General features: G+C 42.9%; 1 protein-coding gene across 2 annotated transcripts in view; it reads right to left on the bottom strand.

Annotated features, from left to right (window-relative positions):
• MTTP (microsomal triglyceride transfer protein) overlaps positions 1-18,622 on the bottom strand; it is a 139,256-nt gene that overhangs the window by 29,735 nt on the left and 90,899 nt on the right. Inside the window, exons 12-14 of one of the 2 annotated variants that reach the window (XM_030190736.1) lie at positions 18,093-18,304; positions 11,606-11,703; positions 7,169-7,302 (exon numbers count right to left, since the gene is read on the bottom strand). In XM_030190736.1, the coding sequence (XP_030046596.1) occupies positions 7,169-7,302; positions 11,606-11,703; positions 18,093-18,304 (444 nt within the window). The remainder of the gene's footprint in view (positions 1-7,168; positions 7,303-11,605; positions 11,704-18,092; positions 18,305-18,622) is intronic. The other variant, XM_030190737.1, reaches the window with a different exon arrangement.

Raw genomic sequence — 18,622 nt, 5'->3', positions numbered from 1 at the left:
CATATGCTCATGTACCAAAGCAAAGAAGGCATAAGCTGGATTCCACAACAGAAAGGGGCATTTTAGTTGGCTATGCTCCAGGACACAAAGGATATAGAATTTTGAATCTGAAAACTGGCATTGTTGGCATAAGACATGTTACATATTTTGATGAAAACAAAAGGGTTGATAAAGGCTGGATTATCCCAGATGAGCCTTATCATCCAGAATATGAAACTAGAACCATAATAGACATGCCAGTGTATATAAATGCCATACCAAGGCAGATGTCTGAAAGCAACTCATCTGTATCTAACGAGGAACAGGCAGAGGAAGCAGACACAGAAAGGATCATTGAAGAAGACAGTACAGTTGGAGAAGGGGAATCAATTGGAGAAGGACTCTCAGATTTAGAGGATGCAGAAAGGTCGGACCAACCTGTTGTCAGACGCTCATCCAGGGAAAACAAAGGTGTTCCACCCCCAAGACTGTCTTACCTAACAAAGTCAGCAGAAGCTCAAGAGCCCTTAACATGGGATGAGATTGAGAAAATGCCAGCAGAAGAAGCTGCTGAATGGCGTAAAGCAGCACAAGAAGAAATTGATGCATTGCATAAAAATAATACTTGGATTCTTACAAAATTACCTCCTGGCAAGAAAGCTATAGGATGCAAATGGGTATTCAAGTTAAAAAGGAATGCACAAGGAAAAGTGGAAAGGTATAAAGCCAGATTAGTCGCAAAGGGATATCTTCAAAAATATGGAGAAGATTTTGATGAAGTGTTTGCACCTGTAGTGAAACACACGACAATTAGAACACTTCTGAGCATTGCAGTCTCAAAAGGCATGCAAGTCAACCACATTGATGTGAAAACAGCATTTCTTCATGGAGATATAACTGAAGACTTGTACATGGAACAGCCAACAGGTTTCATAAATACAAAACAAAGACAGCTAGTGTGTAAATTAAACAAAGGTCTTTATGGATTAAAGCAAAGTGCAAAATGTTGGAATGACAAATTGCATGAAATATTGACAAATTTAGGATTTAAGCAAGGTGAAGCAGATAAATGCTTGTACACTAGGTGCAGAAATGGACAATATGCATACATTTTAGCTTTTGTTGATGATCTGCTCATTGCAAGCGAAAGTGAGCAAGAGTACAAGGACATTGTAAAATATTTAAACTTGAATGTTGAGATAAAAGAACTTGGTAATGTGTCATACTATCTTGGTATAGAAATTGAGAAACAAAATGATGGTTCTTATCTTCTAAGCCAGAAGCAGAAAATAAATGAGCTTATTGAAAGTTTAGGTATGCAAGATGCCCAAGTTGTAAGCACTCCCATGATCACTGATTTTCTGAAGGATGAAACAGTAAGAGAACCTTTACCAGATAACATCCAATATAGATCAGCCATAGGTAAGCTTTTATATCTGACTACCACATACAGGGCTGATATAGCAAATGCAGTAGGAATTTTGAGCAGAAGGGTCAGCTCACCTACCAAATCAGATTGGACTGCAGTTAAAAGGATGGTAAGGTATTTAAAAGGTACCATTGATTGTAAATTAAAGATTTCAGCCAATAGTAATCCAAAACTAATATGTTACTGTGATTCAGATTGGGCAGGGGATCATTCTGATTATAAATCCACAAGTGGATATGTGTTTATGTATGGAAATGTAAAAATTTCTTGGGCCAGTCATAAACAAAGTATTGTGAGTCTGTCTTCTACAGAAGCTGAATATGTGGCTGTATCAGAAGCATGCAGAGAACTGATGTGGATTGAAAAACTTTTGCTGGATTTTGGAATAGCTGAACAGAGACCAATCCAGATAATGGAAGATAATCAGAGCTGCATCAGACTGTCACAGAATGACAAGGTTCAGTCACGCACCAAGCACATCGCAACGAAATACCACAACGTGCGAGAGCTGGCGAAAGAAGGGGTCATCAGGCTAGACTATTGTCACACCAGTAAGATGACAGCTGACATCATGACCAAACCGTTACCCAGAGAACGTTTTGAGAATCTGCGATTAAAGCTTGGACTTTGTGTGAATTAATAATTGCATGACAGTTATGCATGAGAAGGGGTTTGTTGGAATAATGTATTGTATTTTACATGCATTGCCTGTCACCAATGTTTTTCTCTGTGATTACTCTGTGACCTCTGATGTGAATTACTTAGAGAGGTCACACCCATGCAACTTCCTGTGGGGGTTAGGCACAGCACATGGAGCTCATGATCTCTCCTAACCTGAGGATCTATGGTGATGTGAGCATCCATTACCATCTAAGCACATGGAAAGAGCTGACAATCCAAATGTATAGTATTATGTATATATAAGCCTGTCTGAATATAATCTAACTACAAACTGTGAGTAAACAGATGTTTTTGTTACTTCAACTTTAAAGTGACTCAGCAGTGAATTATTCTGGGGTGTATGAGAGAGATGAAGAAAAGAAATTAACATTTCTAAAGCTGAAGCTGTGTGTATAAAATCTGCTAATTATTTACTACAAATAATCCAACAAATATCTCTATAGGTGCCTACATCGTTAGTGTGCACGCCATGTGTAGGCGCCAGTGGCGTAGCCAGAAGTCAATTTTTGGGTGGGCCAACAGGTTGGATGGGTGGGCACTAGACAGTGGTGTGCTGGTAAATGTTTAACAACAGGCTCTCTCCCCGGTTCACCTCTGCGCCCCCCCCTGTCCACCTGTGCACCTCCCTTCAAAATTGCAGAGCTGGCTATAGCCGGGGAGAGAGCCTGGGGGGTGGAGGAGGCAATGCATTACTCTCTCCAGGAAAAAAAACATTAAATGATCCCAGGTTCCAATCTAATTCATGTTTAATATGGGATAAAATGTCATAAATAAGTAAATAAATATAAACTTTTAATGTTGAGCACCTGATTCTCAAAGTGGACATGTTCCAATCATTATAATGAAAATAAAATGATTTTTTTCTACCTTTGCTGTCTGGTGACTTTGTTTTTCTGATCATACTGGCCCAGTATCTGATTCTGCTGCTATCTGTCCTCTTCCAGGGCTTCCTTTCCATTTATTTCTTTACTTTCCGCCTTTCTTCTTCATTTCTTGCTCTGGGTCCTCCGCAGACTTGACTGTCCAGTGGATCCAGCTTCTGCCTATTTTCTTCATCCATGTGCAATTTTCTCCTCTCTTCCTTTTCCCTCATCTCATCTCCTTCCTCACTCTTCCCTCCCCTCCATCCATGTCCAGCATTTCTTCTCTCTCCCTTCCCTCTTCTCCATCCATATCCAGCAGCCTCCTCTCTCCTGCCCTTCCCTCCATCCATCCATGTCCAGCAACCCTCCTCTGCCCCCTGCCCTCCCCTCCATCCACCCATGTCCAGCAACTCTCCTCTCCCCTCTATCCATCCCCAGCAATTCTCTTCTCTCCCCTGCCCCTATCCATCCATCCCCAGCAATTCTGTTCTTGCCCCTGTCCCCTCCATCCATCCATTCCCAGCAATTCTCCTCTCTCCCCTGCCCCCCACCTCCATCCATCCATCCCCAGCAATTCTCCTCTCTCCCCTGCCCCCCACCTCCATCCATCCCCAGCAATTCTCCTCTCTCCCCTGCCCCCCACCTCCATCCATCCATCCCCAGCAATTCTCCTCTCTCCCCTGCCCCCCACCTCCATCCATCCCCAGCAATTCTCCTCTCTCCCCTGCCCCCCACCTCCATCCATCCATCCCCAGCAATTCTCCTCTCTCTCCTGCCCCCACCTCCATCCATCCATCCATCCATCCATCATCCCCAGCAATTCTCCTCTCTCCCCTGACCCCCACCTCCATCCATCCCCAGAAATTCTCCTCTCTCCCTTGCCCCCCACCTCCATCCATCATCCCCAGCAATTCTCCTCTCTCCCCTGCCCCCCCACCTCCATCCCCAGCAATTCTCTCTCCCCTGACCCCCACCTCCATCCATCCATCCCAGTGACTGTCCTCTCTCCCCTCCCCTCCCGCTCCCATCCATGTGTCCAGCGATTCTCCTTCACCCCCATGCATCCTTCCCTCCCATTCCACCTGCCCGCCCTCTCTCTGACGGCAGCGCTTCCCAGACGCTGCCTCCGCCGCCACGATCTACCTCCTCCCTCTGTCTCACTCAACAGCAGCGGTAGCGTCGTGATTCAAACACGCTGCCTCCTGCTCCTAACCCGGAAGCAGAGGAGACGCTTCCAGGTTAGAAGCAGGAGGTAGCGTGTTTGAATCGCTACCGCTGCTGTTGAGAGTGAGACAGAGGGAGGAGGTAGATCGTGGCGGCGGAGGCAGCGTCTGGGAAGCGCTGCCGTCAGAGAGAAGGAGGCAGATGCAGGATCAGCGCTGCCTGCTCCCTCCGCTCCGCTGCTGGGTGGGCCTGAACCCAAACTGGGTGGGCCTAGGCCCATCCAGGCCCACCCGTGGCTACGCCCCTGGTAGGCGCGCTAAAAACACTAACGCACCTTAGTAAACAGGGCCGTAAGTGCTTTGAAAATGAGCTCCAATTTATCATCCAGCTGTGGGAAAGCAGTTCCATCCTACCACTGTCAGATGACCTCACCCACTTGTGTGCTTATCAGCCTGCTGTCTATGGGAAACACCTGTCACATGTGAGCAACCGTTGCTTTGTCCAAGTAGCTATTTGAAATGTGTAAAAGACTTTTTGTTGGTTAAATTTTCTTTAGAAAGAGGTGGTATTACCTTGAACTTGGATTATTTGGAACTAGAAGAACTATGTCTACATCAACTTCAGTTATGGGAGGAGAAACAAAAGAAGCTGGATGATGAGGAAAGATCTAAGCCCAAAACTGAACAGGACAAGCAGAAGAAAGAAGAGGAAAGGCGACAACTTCGGCACATAGAATTTGAGAGCAAAAAGAAAAGGCTAGAATTCATTCATTTGGTATAACAAATGCACAATATTTAAAACATATCTTTAATAATTGCTTAACTATGAATTTGTTTTAATCAAAGTTCTTTGAAATTATTTTTTCTTTCCTTCTTTACGGTCTTTTAATTCTTTAAGCCAGCATATCTTTTTTTCCACGTGGGGAATTATTAGTGTTCTGTATAGTAGCGTCTGTCTATCATGTTATTCTCTTATTGGTTATTACTTACGGAAAATGTGAAAATTTATCAGAGTGTCTTGAGCTATTGACAAATTATTTGAGGCCTGCCTTTTCTGCCAACTCGTGTTAAATTCACAACTTTGAGGATCTTTAAAGAAATGCAGTTGTTATTTTTTTTAAATACTTTTCTCAGTAGCTGATAGGCTTGTATACATAGGGACCAATTTTCAGTGGAACTTAGCCACTTAACTAGGGAGTTAGGGGTTTAGATCCTATGAGGGAAAAATGTCCCCTCTTTCTTATTTTAGCTACTGAAAAATTGGATGACTTTAGGCTAGCTAGGCACTCAAACCTAATGTTAGTACAGGAGACCTAAATGGGGTTGAATTGCTTTATGAGAATTTTCAGCTATGAGCCTTAACCATCAGCTGAAACTTTACCTAAACCTAGGCAGCCAAAATTCAAAATTGGGCTATTTATATTAGGGGATCATTTTTTTAGGGAATCATAGTACTGAAAATATTGTGTACTTACTGGGCAGCGGCGGGCACATTAACGCATTAAATGAAGCTCTGACTGCAGCCACAGATCTTTCCTACTGCATCACCTCATGCAGCGGAAACAGGCTCTGACTGACAGGAAGTACACGTCAGGAGGACTTGGAGGAGGTGAGATGCGAAGGCAGGAAAGGATAAGTTGGAAGGACCTGCAGCAAAGCACTCCGGAGAAGGAGAAGGACCTGCGGTGGTGCCTGGTGGCTGCGGCAGCAGAGAAGATTGGAGAAGGACCTGCGGTGGTGGTGGTGGTAGTGGTGGCGTCGGCAGACAGCAGCTGGTGGCAGAGAATCACTCTGGGTGGTTTCAGGTTTGTTTTGTTTTGGCGCCCTCAAAGGCCAAAGCCCCCCTGCTGTGCTTACCGTGCTTACCGGGTTGCACCAGTTTTGGGGGCTGAAGACTCTGAATAGGACTGAGGACTGGAGTCTCTGAGCAGAAGCGAGGCAAAGCAAGACAAGGAGCCAGCAGCAACATGCACCCAGGAGCGTAGGCGACATGCTGCGAAGGCAAGGTAGACAAGGACTCCGGTATTTCTTATACCCCCGCCGGCAGATGTCATCAAGGTGCGCCGGCCCCTGTCGGTCCTTTAAGTTAGCAGCTGTGGCGCGTGTGTGTGCCTAATGTAAACTGGCGTCAGCGTGACAAGGCAGAGAGGAGAAGACTGGGGAGTGTCTGGACCACGGCAGAAGGATGGAGTGGCCTAGTGGTTAGGGTGGTGGACTTTGGTCCTGGGGAACTGAGGAACTGAGTTTGATTCCCACTTCAGACACAGGCAGCTCCTTGTGACTCTGGGCAAGTCGCTTAACCCTCCATTGCCCCAGGTACAAATAAGTACCTGTATACGACATGTAAGCCGCATTGAGCCTGCCATGAGTGGGAAAGCGCGGGGTACAAATGTAACAAACAAAAAACAATTAAGCCACAATGGTGGAGGTGGCACAGTTCTGAAGCCATCCGGGGTGAGTGAGGACCAGGTCATGGTTGGGGCCATGATACTGATGTGAAGAGGGAGCAGTCTGAGTTAGGCAGGAGTAACCAAGCCTGTTCAAGGGCTTAAAAATTTTTTTTCCCCTGAGCTAGAGGAGAGCATTGCACAGGAATCCATCTGGAGAACATCACTGACAAGTGTGCCTGCACATCCCATGCTTGTCGATGGAGAAAAGTCTTTAATCTGCTATCACTGTGAATGCCAGACACAGGTCTCTAGGGGGTTCTCTTGACAGTTCCTCTGCATGGTTTCAAGCAGGCCCTGGGGTTTTTTGCACTTTGTTCTGATAGCCACATAAAATCTATTCATTTATGGGTTAGCTTACAAGAGCTGCTCTCTTTGATGCACCCACTAAGCCTGATTACCATTTGATGCTTTTTTATGCCAACACTAGAGTTGCAGCAATTCATAATGGGAATGTCAAAAAGCCAGGAATATTGACCTAAAGACTCCCGCCAGTATCTGGGTCATGCCATACTGCTGACACTGCAGCAAATGAATGACAGAGCAAGTGAATACAGAGCTTGGCTAGACAGCACCGTGATCTATGAGTAACCTTATATACTGTACCTGACTGATATGGAGTTGAGTATTTCTGCTGAACATAAAGAAGTCCAAATTACTTCTCCTGAGGATTCCAGAGCCAGAATAGAGAATATCCAGACTGTAAACAGCAGATAAATCTGAGCCACCTATGAGAAAGACTATCCAAAAGGTGTAATGAGTGCTGGCAATTACAAGAAAAGAGCCCACTAGTTAAAACTAATGTATTTAGAAGGCAGCAACAAAAAATGGGTCAAGCTGGATCTGTGATTCTGTGGCATTACTGTACACAGCCTAGTTCAATTCCTTGATCAGTTCTTTCACATCTGGGACTGGTGATACTGCAAAGGCAGTGTTCATAACCCTTGGTGTGCATGGGGATGGGAACAATGGGAAACCCACGGTAATCTGTGGTGTTGGTAACAAAACAGTCATTAATACTGTGGGAATGGAAGGGGATGAATTGGAAGTGAATGGGGACAGGAAGGGATGGGGACCAGATTGTGTTCCCATGTTCACCTTGATTTGGAAACTTGAAACACCAACAGCTAAGCTTAAAAAAATGGAATCCATGTTAATAATATGTTTTTCTTGCATATTTAATAAAATAATGCCTATTGTTTTGTGTTAAATTTTAACAAGTGATAGGATGTACTTAATGTTTTGTTTGAATTTAAAAGATCTTTTAAATGCAGATTGGATACATGGATGGGAAAGAAAACTGTGGGGATGATGAGGGGATGGTACCAATATGATGGAGATGGGGTGGGGATGGAAAGGAATGGACTGGGTAAAATGGAGATGGGGACCATATTATGTCCCTGTGCACACCTCTACTAGGGAAACAGGAGTTATAAGGATCAAATCCACAAATAATTCTCAATAATATAAATCTATTTCATTCAATGAACCATCAGAAAGTTAATTCATGTGGCACGTTTACACCATTATGATCATCAATTAATGCCAATATTCTTCATCAATCCGTCAATCAACTATTCTCTATACTTTTATTTATTTATTTATTTATTATCTTTTCTTTTTGTATTTTTTTTTTCAAAAACATCTCTTCATGAAATCTTCCCTTAAAAAACCATCAAATTGATTTTTACAAAAAATTCTTACCTATCTTTGTCAATATGTAGTCTGTAGGTATATAACATTCACAATGAGGACTGATTTGTTGCGATTGTTATATACTTACAGACAACGTGTTGACAAAGATACATAAATACATTTTGTAAAAATAATTTAGATTTTTTTTTAAGGGAAGATTTTATGAAGAGACTTTTTTTGAAAACATATAAAAATAATAAATAAATAAAGCTATAAAGAATAGTTGATATCAGACCAATGAAGAATATTAGTGTGAACTGATAACATCATAATGGTATAAATTTGTCATATGAATTAACTTTCTGCTGGTCCATTGAATGAAGTGAATTTATATTATTGAGAATTATTTGTGCATTTTATATTTTTGTTCTTGATATATCATAGAGTTCTAGTGAGACCACATTTGAGTACACTCTTAAGGATGACACCTGGTGGCCAGATTCAGAACCTACAATACAGGAGGAGCTCTGGCACATGGCTTCTGACTTCAGTACAATACCCTGGGATTGGTAGCATGGAATGTTGCCACGATTTGGGTTTCTACCAGGTACTTGTGATGTTGTTTGGCCACTGTTGGAAACAGGATACTGGGCTAGATGGACCGTTGGTCTGACCCAGTATGGTTACTTTTATGTTCTTATGTTCTTAAGTAAAGTATATGAAAAGACAGCTCAATTTAAAAAAAAGGTCTAAATGTGATTATTGCATCTGTGAGTTAAAAGAATACAATGAGGGGCATAATCGAACGGAAACGCCTATCTCCATGGGCGTTTATCTCCGAGAACGGGTCCGTGAAGGGGCGGGCTGAACCGAATTTTCGAAAAAATGGACGTTTTTGAGCTGGGCGCTTGTTTTTTTTAGCGATAACGGAAACTAAAAACGCCCAGCTCAAAAACGTTCTAATCCGAGCCATTTGGTCGTGGGAGGGGCCAGGATTCGTAGTACACTCGCCCCCCTGATATGCCAGGACACCAACTGGACACCCTAGGTCAGTGCGGTGGACTTTAGAAAAAGCTCCCACATGCATAGCTCCCTTACCACGGGTGCTGAGCTCCCAACCCCCTCCCCCAAAACCCACTACCCACAAATGTACAACACTACCATAGCTCTTAGGGGTGAAGGGGGCACCTACATGTGGGTACAGTGGGTTGTGGAGGCCTCCCATTTACCAGCACAAGTGTTACAGGTGGGGGGGGGGGGATGGACCTGGGGCCACCTGGCTGAAGTGCACTGCAGTACCCACTAAAAGTGCTCCAGGGACCTGCATACACGCAGGCCTCTAGGACTGGTTGGTGCTATATAACATTGGCCCAAGTTGACACCTGAAGACTAATCTCTCCGAAAACGTCCTTTATTGGAATAAGCACGCTTAGTCACAGTTAACTGCAGATCAGAGGTTGTGCCTCACTGGCAAGGAGTCTCCCTGGTACTGAGATGAGCAGTAGGTCAGAGCTGGCAGAATGCTGTACAATGCCCTCTTTCAGCCACATTCAAGGTAAGAACTAAGTTCTGTAACGTGGCTACCACAGGAAAGGGAACTAAAACTGGCTTACAAAAATGGCCACTACCGCATGGACTACAACAGGAAACACAACAGGGCACACTCTGACCCAGTTGGCAGGGGGAAAAGCACCATGGGAGAAGAGCCTACCAACTACCAACATCGTGAGACTGTAACACAAGCTAATTAAATCACGGAGCCCAATACCCTACACCCACCACAATGCAATGCTGATGTGACCCTGTACTGCACCTGAGAGCCACATCTGACCCAGGGAAAGGCTGTGAGAGGATCGAACACATTCTGTTGTCATGGAGTTGGGTACCATTTGAGGCTGGCATAGAGGCTGGAAACAAAGTTTGTAAAGTGGGGGTTTTTTTGGTGGGAGGGGGTTAGTGACTACTGGGGGAGTCCGGAGAGGTCATCCCCGATTCCCTCCAGTGGTCATCTGGGCAGTTGGAGCACTTTTTTGGGACTTGTTCGTGAAAAAAAGGGTAAAAAAAAGTGACCCAAAATCGCGGTCAAAACGCCTTTTTTTCCGATTATCAGCTAAAGATGTCCAACTCTCCTCGGCTGATAACCACGCCCCAGTTCCGCCTCCACCACGCCTCCGACACGCCCCCGTCAACTTTATTCATTTCCGCGACGGAGTGCAGTTGGAAACGCCCAAAATCGGCTTTCGATTATACCGATTTGGGCGCCATTGCGAGACAAACGTCTATCTCCCGATTTAGGTCACACTATAGGCGTTTTTCTCTTTCGAAAATAAGCTGGAATGTAATACAATATACATACATATGTGGCAAATTATATCCTTTACTTCTGCTTTTGTAGTAGTGGGTTTTGTAATTATTGGGTGATGTTTTCAGTTTGTTTATTTATGATGGTTGGTTTCTTTATCTCTTTAGCAGTTTTTGGCTTGACTAATTTTATTACGCTTGAAATATAGACATTCACAGCAGGTTAGTCAATGAGACCTTATGGTTCCTCACACCTCCTTTGTTTGACTGAAATGCTTATCCTTTCGCTAGCTCTATATTCTGGCTTATCCTCTTCATTTATTTACTTTTTGAAGTAAGATGACTTAATATGTTGTTGGCATTTAAAATGTTATTGATGTTAAAAATTATGCATATATACACATTTCACATTGGTGCTTGGGGCTTTGTGCTTTTTACTAAATATTTCTCCTTTTTCTGCCACTATCTCTCATGGGCGTTTACCTCCTTATATTGAAAAAAATGAAAATTATATATAATTGTTAAATATATATACATATGTATATTTATGTACTGATCTCTTTGTGATATATTTTTGTATTTGTGTATGTATATGTGTTTTTAGATACTTGACCCCTGAGGCAGGCAATTTTATTGCCGAAACACAGTCCGTGTCAAGTCTATTGAATCTGGTTTCTCAAATTTTACTACAATCAACCTCTTGAGAGTTGACTGACTGTTGGCCTACGTCCCTTCCCTATTATTCCAGTCAAACTGTAAGTGTGCACTTTTCAACTTGTTTTTACATTGATTAATGTAAATGACTACATAGTTTGTAACCTTTAGATTGTAAGCTCTCTTGAGCAGGGACTGTCCTTCCCCATGCTAAAATTGTACAGCGCTGCGTAACCCTGGCAGCACTATAGAAATGCTAAGTAGTAGTAGCAGTAGTAGTATTAATGCAGATCACAGAGGTAGATCTGTTAACTAATTTACGTTTTTTTTTTTTTGTCAAAACCACAATTTTCATATCTATAAAATTCTAATGGTGGCTTTAAAAATAGAAAGCACTTACTGTTTGATTACAATTGATATAAAAGCCCCAACTCTAAAATTCTTGTTACATACATGCCAAGTAGCCAGAGAAGGCAGACGATGATCCAGACTTGGAGAAGCGATCATAGTTTTGAACCAGCATGTCTTTAAGAACCTTACGAACCAATTTACTGCAAAGACGACAACAAAAAAAAGACCCATAAGATTATGCTCCTTGTCCATAAGATCCTCATCCTTAGAAGCTAGGTTTAAATAAAGTATAACATATGAAGTTTAAGGTTATGCTGAAGTTTAAGTCTACATATATCAGTGAGGCTCGACTGTCTGATTTAGGGAAGATGCTGAGAAAAGGTTACTGCATGCGCTATACTATCTGATCAATTAACTTTCTTAACGAAAAAACATTAATGGATGTAAAAGGAGAACTAGTAGCATAACAACTAAAGAAGAACAACTGAAGATGACAGAGGAAGCGTGTAGAGATATATTGTAAAGACTTGTTTTGATATAAAGAAGGACTGATTACTAAATACATCACCAACAGAGTTGGGAAAACTATTCAAGTCAGATAAGTGAAAAATCACCTATGACAATTATACAGGATTGTGATTCTAACAGCAGAGTTTGAACTTGTTCGTTGAAGAAGTGTGAAATCAGTCCATAGAATGGTTAGAGTATGAATGGTAGAATGAGTGTGCGTAGGGTTTTTAAATTTGTATAATTCAATAATAAAGTGGAGTAAATTAAAGGGTTTGGATGTACATGGAAAGTTTATGGTACAGTTACTTTAGAAAATACAATGACTATGAATGAGAGAGATTTGTATATAATGGACGTACAGGCATGCCAATCTCTCTCATGCATATTCATTAGGGATATCCTGAAATCCTGACTGGCTGGTGGTCCCCCAGGACAGTTTGGAGAACCACTGGTCTAGAAGAAGGAGCCACTTTGCTCCCTAATCTGATCCCCCTCATTTGTTGCTTCTCCCTTCCCTTCTATTCTGCAGGGAAGCTGGAATGGACAAGAGATCAGTTTTAGCCTACATATTTCTTTTTATAACTTGTAGTCACTATATTTGTGTTTGGAGAGGGATTTTTCTGTGTTCAGTGTGTGTGACCAACATGAAATGTTCTGCTAACTTACAGTTTTGTATAATATGGCTTGCTCTATATCCCTAGTAAAAAGTGTACTGATAATAATAAATGTATATTTTTAGTTCATCTTTCCAAACAAATTGGCTTATAGCATTTTGTAGAATTCGCCTATGATAAATTCTATCCCCAAAAGCTTATCATGTAAGTTGGAGACAAAAGGGCCCTTTTACTAAAATATGTTTGTAGTATTATTACTTTCGTGCTCACTGTAATTGATAATAATAAATATACTCACAGCACGTAAATCGTATTCACACAGTCTTTTTACTTCTTTTAATCTTTTAGACTTCAGATTGCTCCGGTGTGTTTATTATATTTCATAAACTACACCTCACCGCTATGTTTACAGGAAGTAGAAGCCATCAAAGCGTCTGACGCTATATAATCACGTGATCAGCGCCATTGTGGGTAATATACAAAATGACTGAAAAATCGAGCAGCTTATAGACTTAACTGATATACGAACTGGCACACTAAAGTTATCGCTCCAGAAGAAGGAATGACGAAACAGAAGCGCACTGTAGAGCGTATCAGTAACCAGTAGAAAAAACCGGAAAATAAGATAAGTGCTGTATTAATGAGTTATATAAAAAAATAAAAAAAGAAGTAAAAATTAAGAACACTCAAGACTAATGAGGATTCCCGCGGTTTATATTTAAACATAGCGGTGAGGTGTAGTTTATGAAATATAATAAACACACCGGAGCAATCTGAAGTCTAAAAGATTAAAAGAAGTAAAAAGACTGTGTGAATACGATTTACGTGCTGTTAAAATATGTTTGGCAATTAAATGGCAAATTAACTCACCTTAACTGCTCTCGCACAAGTACAGTAACTGGTATTATTTATATCTATACTAGTAAAAAAAGGCCCGTTTCTGACACAAATGAAACAGGCGCTAGCAAGGTTTTCCTCAGAGTGTGTATGTTTGAGAGAGAGTGTGTGTGAGAGATGGAGTATGTGTGTCAGAGAGAGAATGAGAGAGAGACAGAGACAGCGTATGTGTGTGTATTTGTGTGAGAGAGAGAGTGTGTGAGAGACAGAGTGTCTGTGTGTGTGTGAGACTGTATGTGTGTGACAGAGAGATAGAGTGTGATAGACAGGGAGTGTGTCAGAGAGAGTGTATGTGAGAGACAGTGAGTGAGTGAGTGAGTGAGTGAGTGAGTGAGTGTGAGCCCCCACCCCCCTCTCACAGAGCCCCCCTCCCCACCCCACCTCTCTGATCTCAGGACCCCTTCCCCACCTCCCTCTCCCCGGCCCCCCCTCCAGCTTCCCTCTCCCCTGCCCCCCCTCCAGCTACCCATGTCCAGCGACCCTTCCCTCCCCCCCGGCGTATGAAACCCCCTCGCCACCCACAGCTGCCAGTGGTAACGCTGTCCGGCCGCTGCTGCTTCTCCTGTTGAGCAGCAGCGGCCGCTACAAAAAGAAAAAAAGCGATAAATGTTTTAAAACCCAGCCCAAATCATTCACAAATGCCTGAGTCTTAAAACGCAGTCTGCAGCCGCTCCTCCTCTTGCCTGTCACGTTGCTGCGCTCCTCCAGGGTCTTACTCCAGGGGCAGTGAAGTGGAGGCGAGAGGAGGAGCGCCTGCAGAGACTGCGTTTTAAGACTTGGGGATTTGCGAATGATTTGGGCTGAGTTTAAAAACATTTATGGTTTCCTTTTGTAGCGGCCACTGCTGCTCAACAGGAGAAGCAGCAGTGGCTGGACAGCGTTACCAATGGCAGCTGCGGGTGGTGAGGGGGTTGATGTGCCCGGGGGGGGGGGGGGTGTTGATGTGCTTCGGGTGGGGGGAGGGGGGTGTTTGATGTGCTTTGGGGGGGGGGTTGATGTGCCGGGGGGGGCTTGGGTGATGCGCCGAGGGGGGCGGTTCTGTGTTGCCGCGCTTGTAGTTTTTTGATGCGCCGCGGCGCACTGACTCCCAGGCAGGGGGAGGAGTAGGGAAACACGCATGTGTATGTAATCGTGCAATTTAAGTTTTTTGCATGCAAAACAAGCTTTTTATGCAGTAGATGCTTTACAAAATTATATCCTAAAAGTATGGGGATCAATTTTCAAAAACCATACATTTTGGTGCGAAGTCCCTGGTTAATTTCACCTGCAGAAATTCTTAGGGTCTTTTCTTAAAGAAAACTAGCAGCATATTTCCCTTTAAAATATGCATATTTTAGGTACTTTTGGGGTGGGCAATTTTCAAAGATCCCTTTTATCCAGATAAATCTATATATAGCCATGCAAATAGTGTTTGAAAATAATCATCCCTTTATCCAACTATGTGTTAACATGATATTGTTGCAGGAGAGGCAGTGGTAGGGTCATCATGATTATTCATTTTAATTATCAAAAATCTCATAGAAAAATGAAGACAGATAAAGACTATATGGTCTAACCAGTCTTCCCATTCATGCCATCTACTATCCTTAGCACTCTCTTAGAGATCCTATGCACTTGTCCCAAACTTCCTTGATTTCAGTTGCAGTTTTCATCTCCACCACCTGTACTGAGAGGCCATTCCCCAGATTCAGTACCCTTTCTGTAAAGAAATATTTCCTCAGGTTACTTCTGAGTCTGTCCCCTTTCACCTTCATCTATGACCTCTCATTCCAGAGTTTCAGTTCAATTGAAAGAGACTCACCTCCTGTGCATTTATGCCATATAGGTATTTAAATGTCTCACCTCTCCCACCTTTCTTCCAAGGTATATATATTGAGATCTTTAACTCTGTCCCTATACACTTTATAAAGAAGATCACTGACCAGTTTAGTAGCTGCCCTCTGGACCAGCTCCACCATGTTTATATCTTTTTGAAGGTGTAGTCTCCAGAATTGTACACAATATTCTAGATAAGATCTTACCATAGTCTTCTAAAAAGACGTGGAGGGGCATAATCGAAAGGGACGCCCAAGTTTTGTTGAGAACGTCCTCGCAAAACGTCCCGATGGAGGGGCGGGGAAACCTGTATTATCGAAACAAGATGGACTCCATCTTTCATTTCGATAATATGGTTGGGGACGCCCAAATCTTGATCGTTTCTGATTTTCAACGATAATGGAAACCAAGGATGCCCATCTCAGAAATGACCAAATGCAAGCCCTTTAGTCATGAGAGGAGCCAGCATTTCTAGTGCACTGGTCCCCCTGACATGCCAGGACACCAACTGGGCAACCTAGGATGCACTGCAGTGGACTTCATAAATTGCTCCCAGGAACATAGCTCCCTCACCTTGTCTGCTGAGCCCCTCAAACCCCCCCTCAAACCCACTACCCACAACTGTACATCACTACCATAGCCCTTATGGGTGAAGGGGGGCACCTAGATGTGGGTACAGTGTGTTTCTGGTGGGTTTTGGAGGGCTCGCTGTTTCCTCCACAAACGTAACAGGTAGGGAGGGGGATGGGCCTGGGTACGCCTGCCTGAAGTGCACTGCACCCACTAAAACTGCTCCAGGTACCTGCATACTGCTGTGATGGACCTGAGTATGATATCTGAGGCTGGCATAGAGGCTGGCAAAAAATATTTTTAAAGATATTTTTTGAGGTTGGGAGGGGGTTAGTGGCCACTGGGGTAGTAAGGGGAGGTCATCCCCAATTCTCTCCGGTGGTCATCTGATCATTTCGGCCACCTTTTTGTGCCTTGGTCGTAAGAAAAACATGACCAGGTAAAGTTGTCCAAGTGCTCATCAGGGATGCCCTATTGTTTTCCATTATGGGTCGAGGACGTCCATGTGTTAGGCGTGCCCCACCCAAGTCCCGCCTTCGCTACATCCCTGCGATGGAAAGCAGTTGGGGACGTCCAAAATCGGCTTTCGATTATACCGATTTGGATGGCCCTGGGAGAAAGACGCCCGTCTTCCGATTTGTGTCGAAAAATTGGCATCCTTCTCTTTCGTAAATGAGCCCAATAATCACCTCTTTTTTCTTACCAGCCATTCCTCTCACTATGCACTCAAGCATCCTTCCTTCTAGCTTTCACTTTCGCTTTTCTACCTGTTTGGCCACCTTAAGATCATCACATACGATCACACCCAAGTCCCACTCCTCTTTTGTGCACAAAATTTCTGCACCCCCCCTAAACTGTATTTTCCCATGGGTGTTTGCAGCCGAAATGCATGACCCTGCATTTTTTAGCGTTAAATCTTAGCTTCCAAATTCTTGGCCATTCTTTTAACTTTGCCAGGTCCTTCCTCATGTTATCCACACCATCAGGGGTGTCTACCCTATTGCAGATTTTGGTATCATCTGCAAAGAGGCAAACCTTATCAGTACCAGCCCTTCAGCAATATCACTTACAAAAACGTGCACACCACTGGTACCATCCCTTTCCTTAGAGTAAACTTCAGATGGGTTGTGGCCTATGGGCCTAAAAGCTGCATGGGAGAGGGGAGGACACCCTTGCATCAGTCCTAAATATCCTATGCTTCTTAATACCCACTGAGCCTTCCTCCTTGGTTTTGATGCACAATTGGCATATGTATGTATGCTCTGCCCCAGTTGCTTCCTTCATTTACATGTATGAACGTCCCATTGTATGAATTTTGCTCACAGTGAAATTTGAGTAGCCAGATTTATCCTGGTGAAAACAGGAGTCTTGTGATATTCCTGAAATTATCTACCAAAAGACACTATAATACATGAGTTTTGGGGACCTGGTTGGTCTCTAATTTTCAGGTGCTACAACATTGTATTTGTTGGTTCTTTCAAAGCTGTCATATCCTATCTAGAAAGATTGATATGTATTTTTTTTAATGGATACAAAATTCACATTGAACTTCGTTTCCATCCTCATTTATCTGTATTAACCATTGACTTGGAAAATAAACAGTTGCACAGCCACACACTGTGCTTGAACTCTGTCACAAGCTAGAATTGCTGTTTTGCAGCTGTTCTGCTGCTGTGTCATATTTTGTCAATCTTTATTTCTCTGTAAAGCTGAGTGATGGAGTACCCTAATGGTTAGTGCAGTAGCCTGAGAACCTGGTGAACTGTGTTCCATTCCCCCTGTGGCTTCTTTTTGCCCCTGGGCAAGTCACTTAATCTTCCACTGTCCCAAATGCAAAGCTTATATTTCTGAGCCCACCAGGGACAGAGAAAGTACTTCCATCTGCTTTAGTTGTACTGCAGAAAGACAGTATATCAAATTCACGATCCTTTTAACCATGTTTTCTAACACAACATAACTATAAAAGCCATGTGACAGTGAAAAGTTTCCTAAACTTCGGTCTTATGACTGACAACCAGATATGATTTAAATAATGTCCACCTTGAATACTGTTGAGTCGTAATTATGAACACTTGGCTTAAGAAAAGATGAATTCGTATATCACAATTATCAGAGTCATCATTGGGAGCCCTGTGACAGAGGATGGTGGGGATAAATGTTTTATTCCCCTCAGTGGCTCCTACCTGACAGGCATCTCGAACTGCATAATGTCTTGGACCATGGACAGCATGTACTTGTTCATCTCCATGGAGAGCTCGCCAATGGATAGCAGCAGGTTCCTGACCTCCATGCTGGAAGGGTTGTTGTGGAAGATAATCTTGGCAGCAGCTGTGCGCACTGTCTTTTCATAGATTTTATTATTCTGATGATAAATTCTATTCATTATTTTCTTCACCTGTTCAGATGAATACATATTTTATGAACAACTACAAGACAAGTATCAATAAATCATACATTTATCTCTAGTTTTTTTTTGTTCTTGATTTTTTTGTTTCGGCCTACTGTGCTGCTCTACCAAAGACTAACATGGAATAATACTGAGTTATGAGGGTGTACGAGGGTGTATGACAGCTCCTGCACGTTATCATCTGGTATAGTTATTTAGTTTGTGCTGTTTTTAATCTCACGTTGGAGAAGATACAGATTTTATTTCCTGGACATCCATAGGTACTGGTATGCACAGTTACATACATTGATAATAAGGACCATCAAA

This window comes from Microcaecilia unicolor, chromosome 2 (genome assembly GCF_901765095.1).
Source record: "Microcaecilia unicolor chromosome 2, aMicUni1.1, whole genome shotgun sequence".
Taxonomy (NCBI): Eukaryota; Metazoa; Chordata; class Amphibia; order Gymnophiona; family Siphonopidae; genus Microcaecilia; species Microcaecilia unicolor.
The sequence above is the reverse complement of the archived record's forward strand: the minus strand, read 5'-3'. Positions and strand labels throughout refer to the sequence as shown.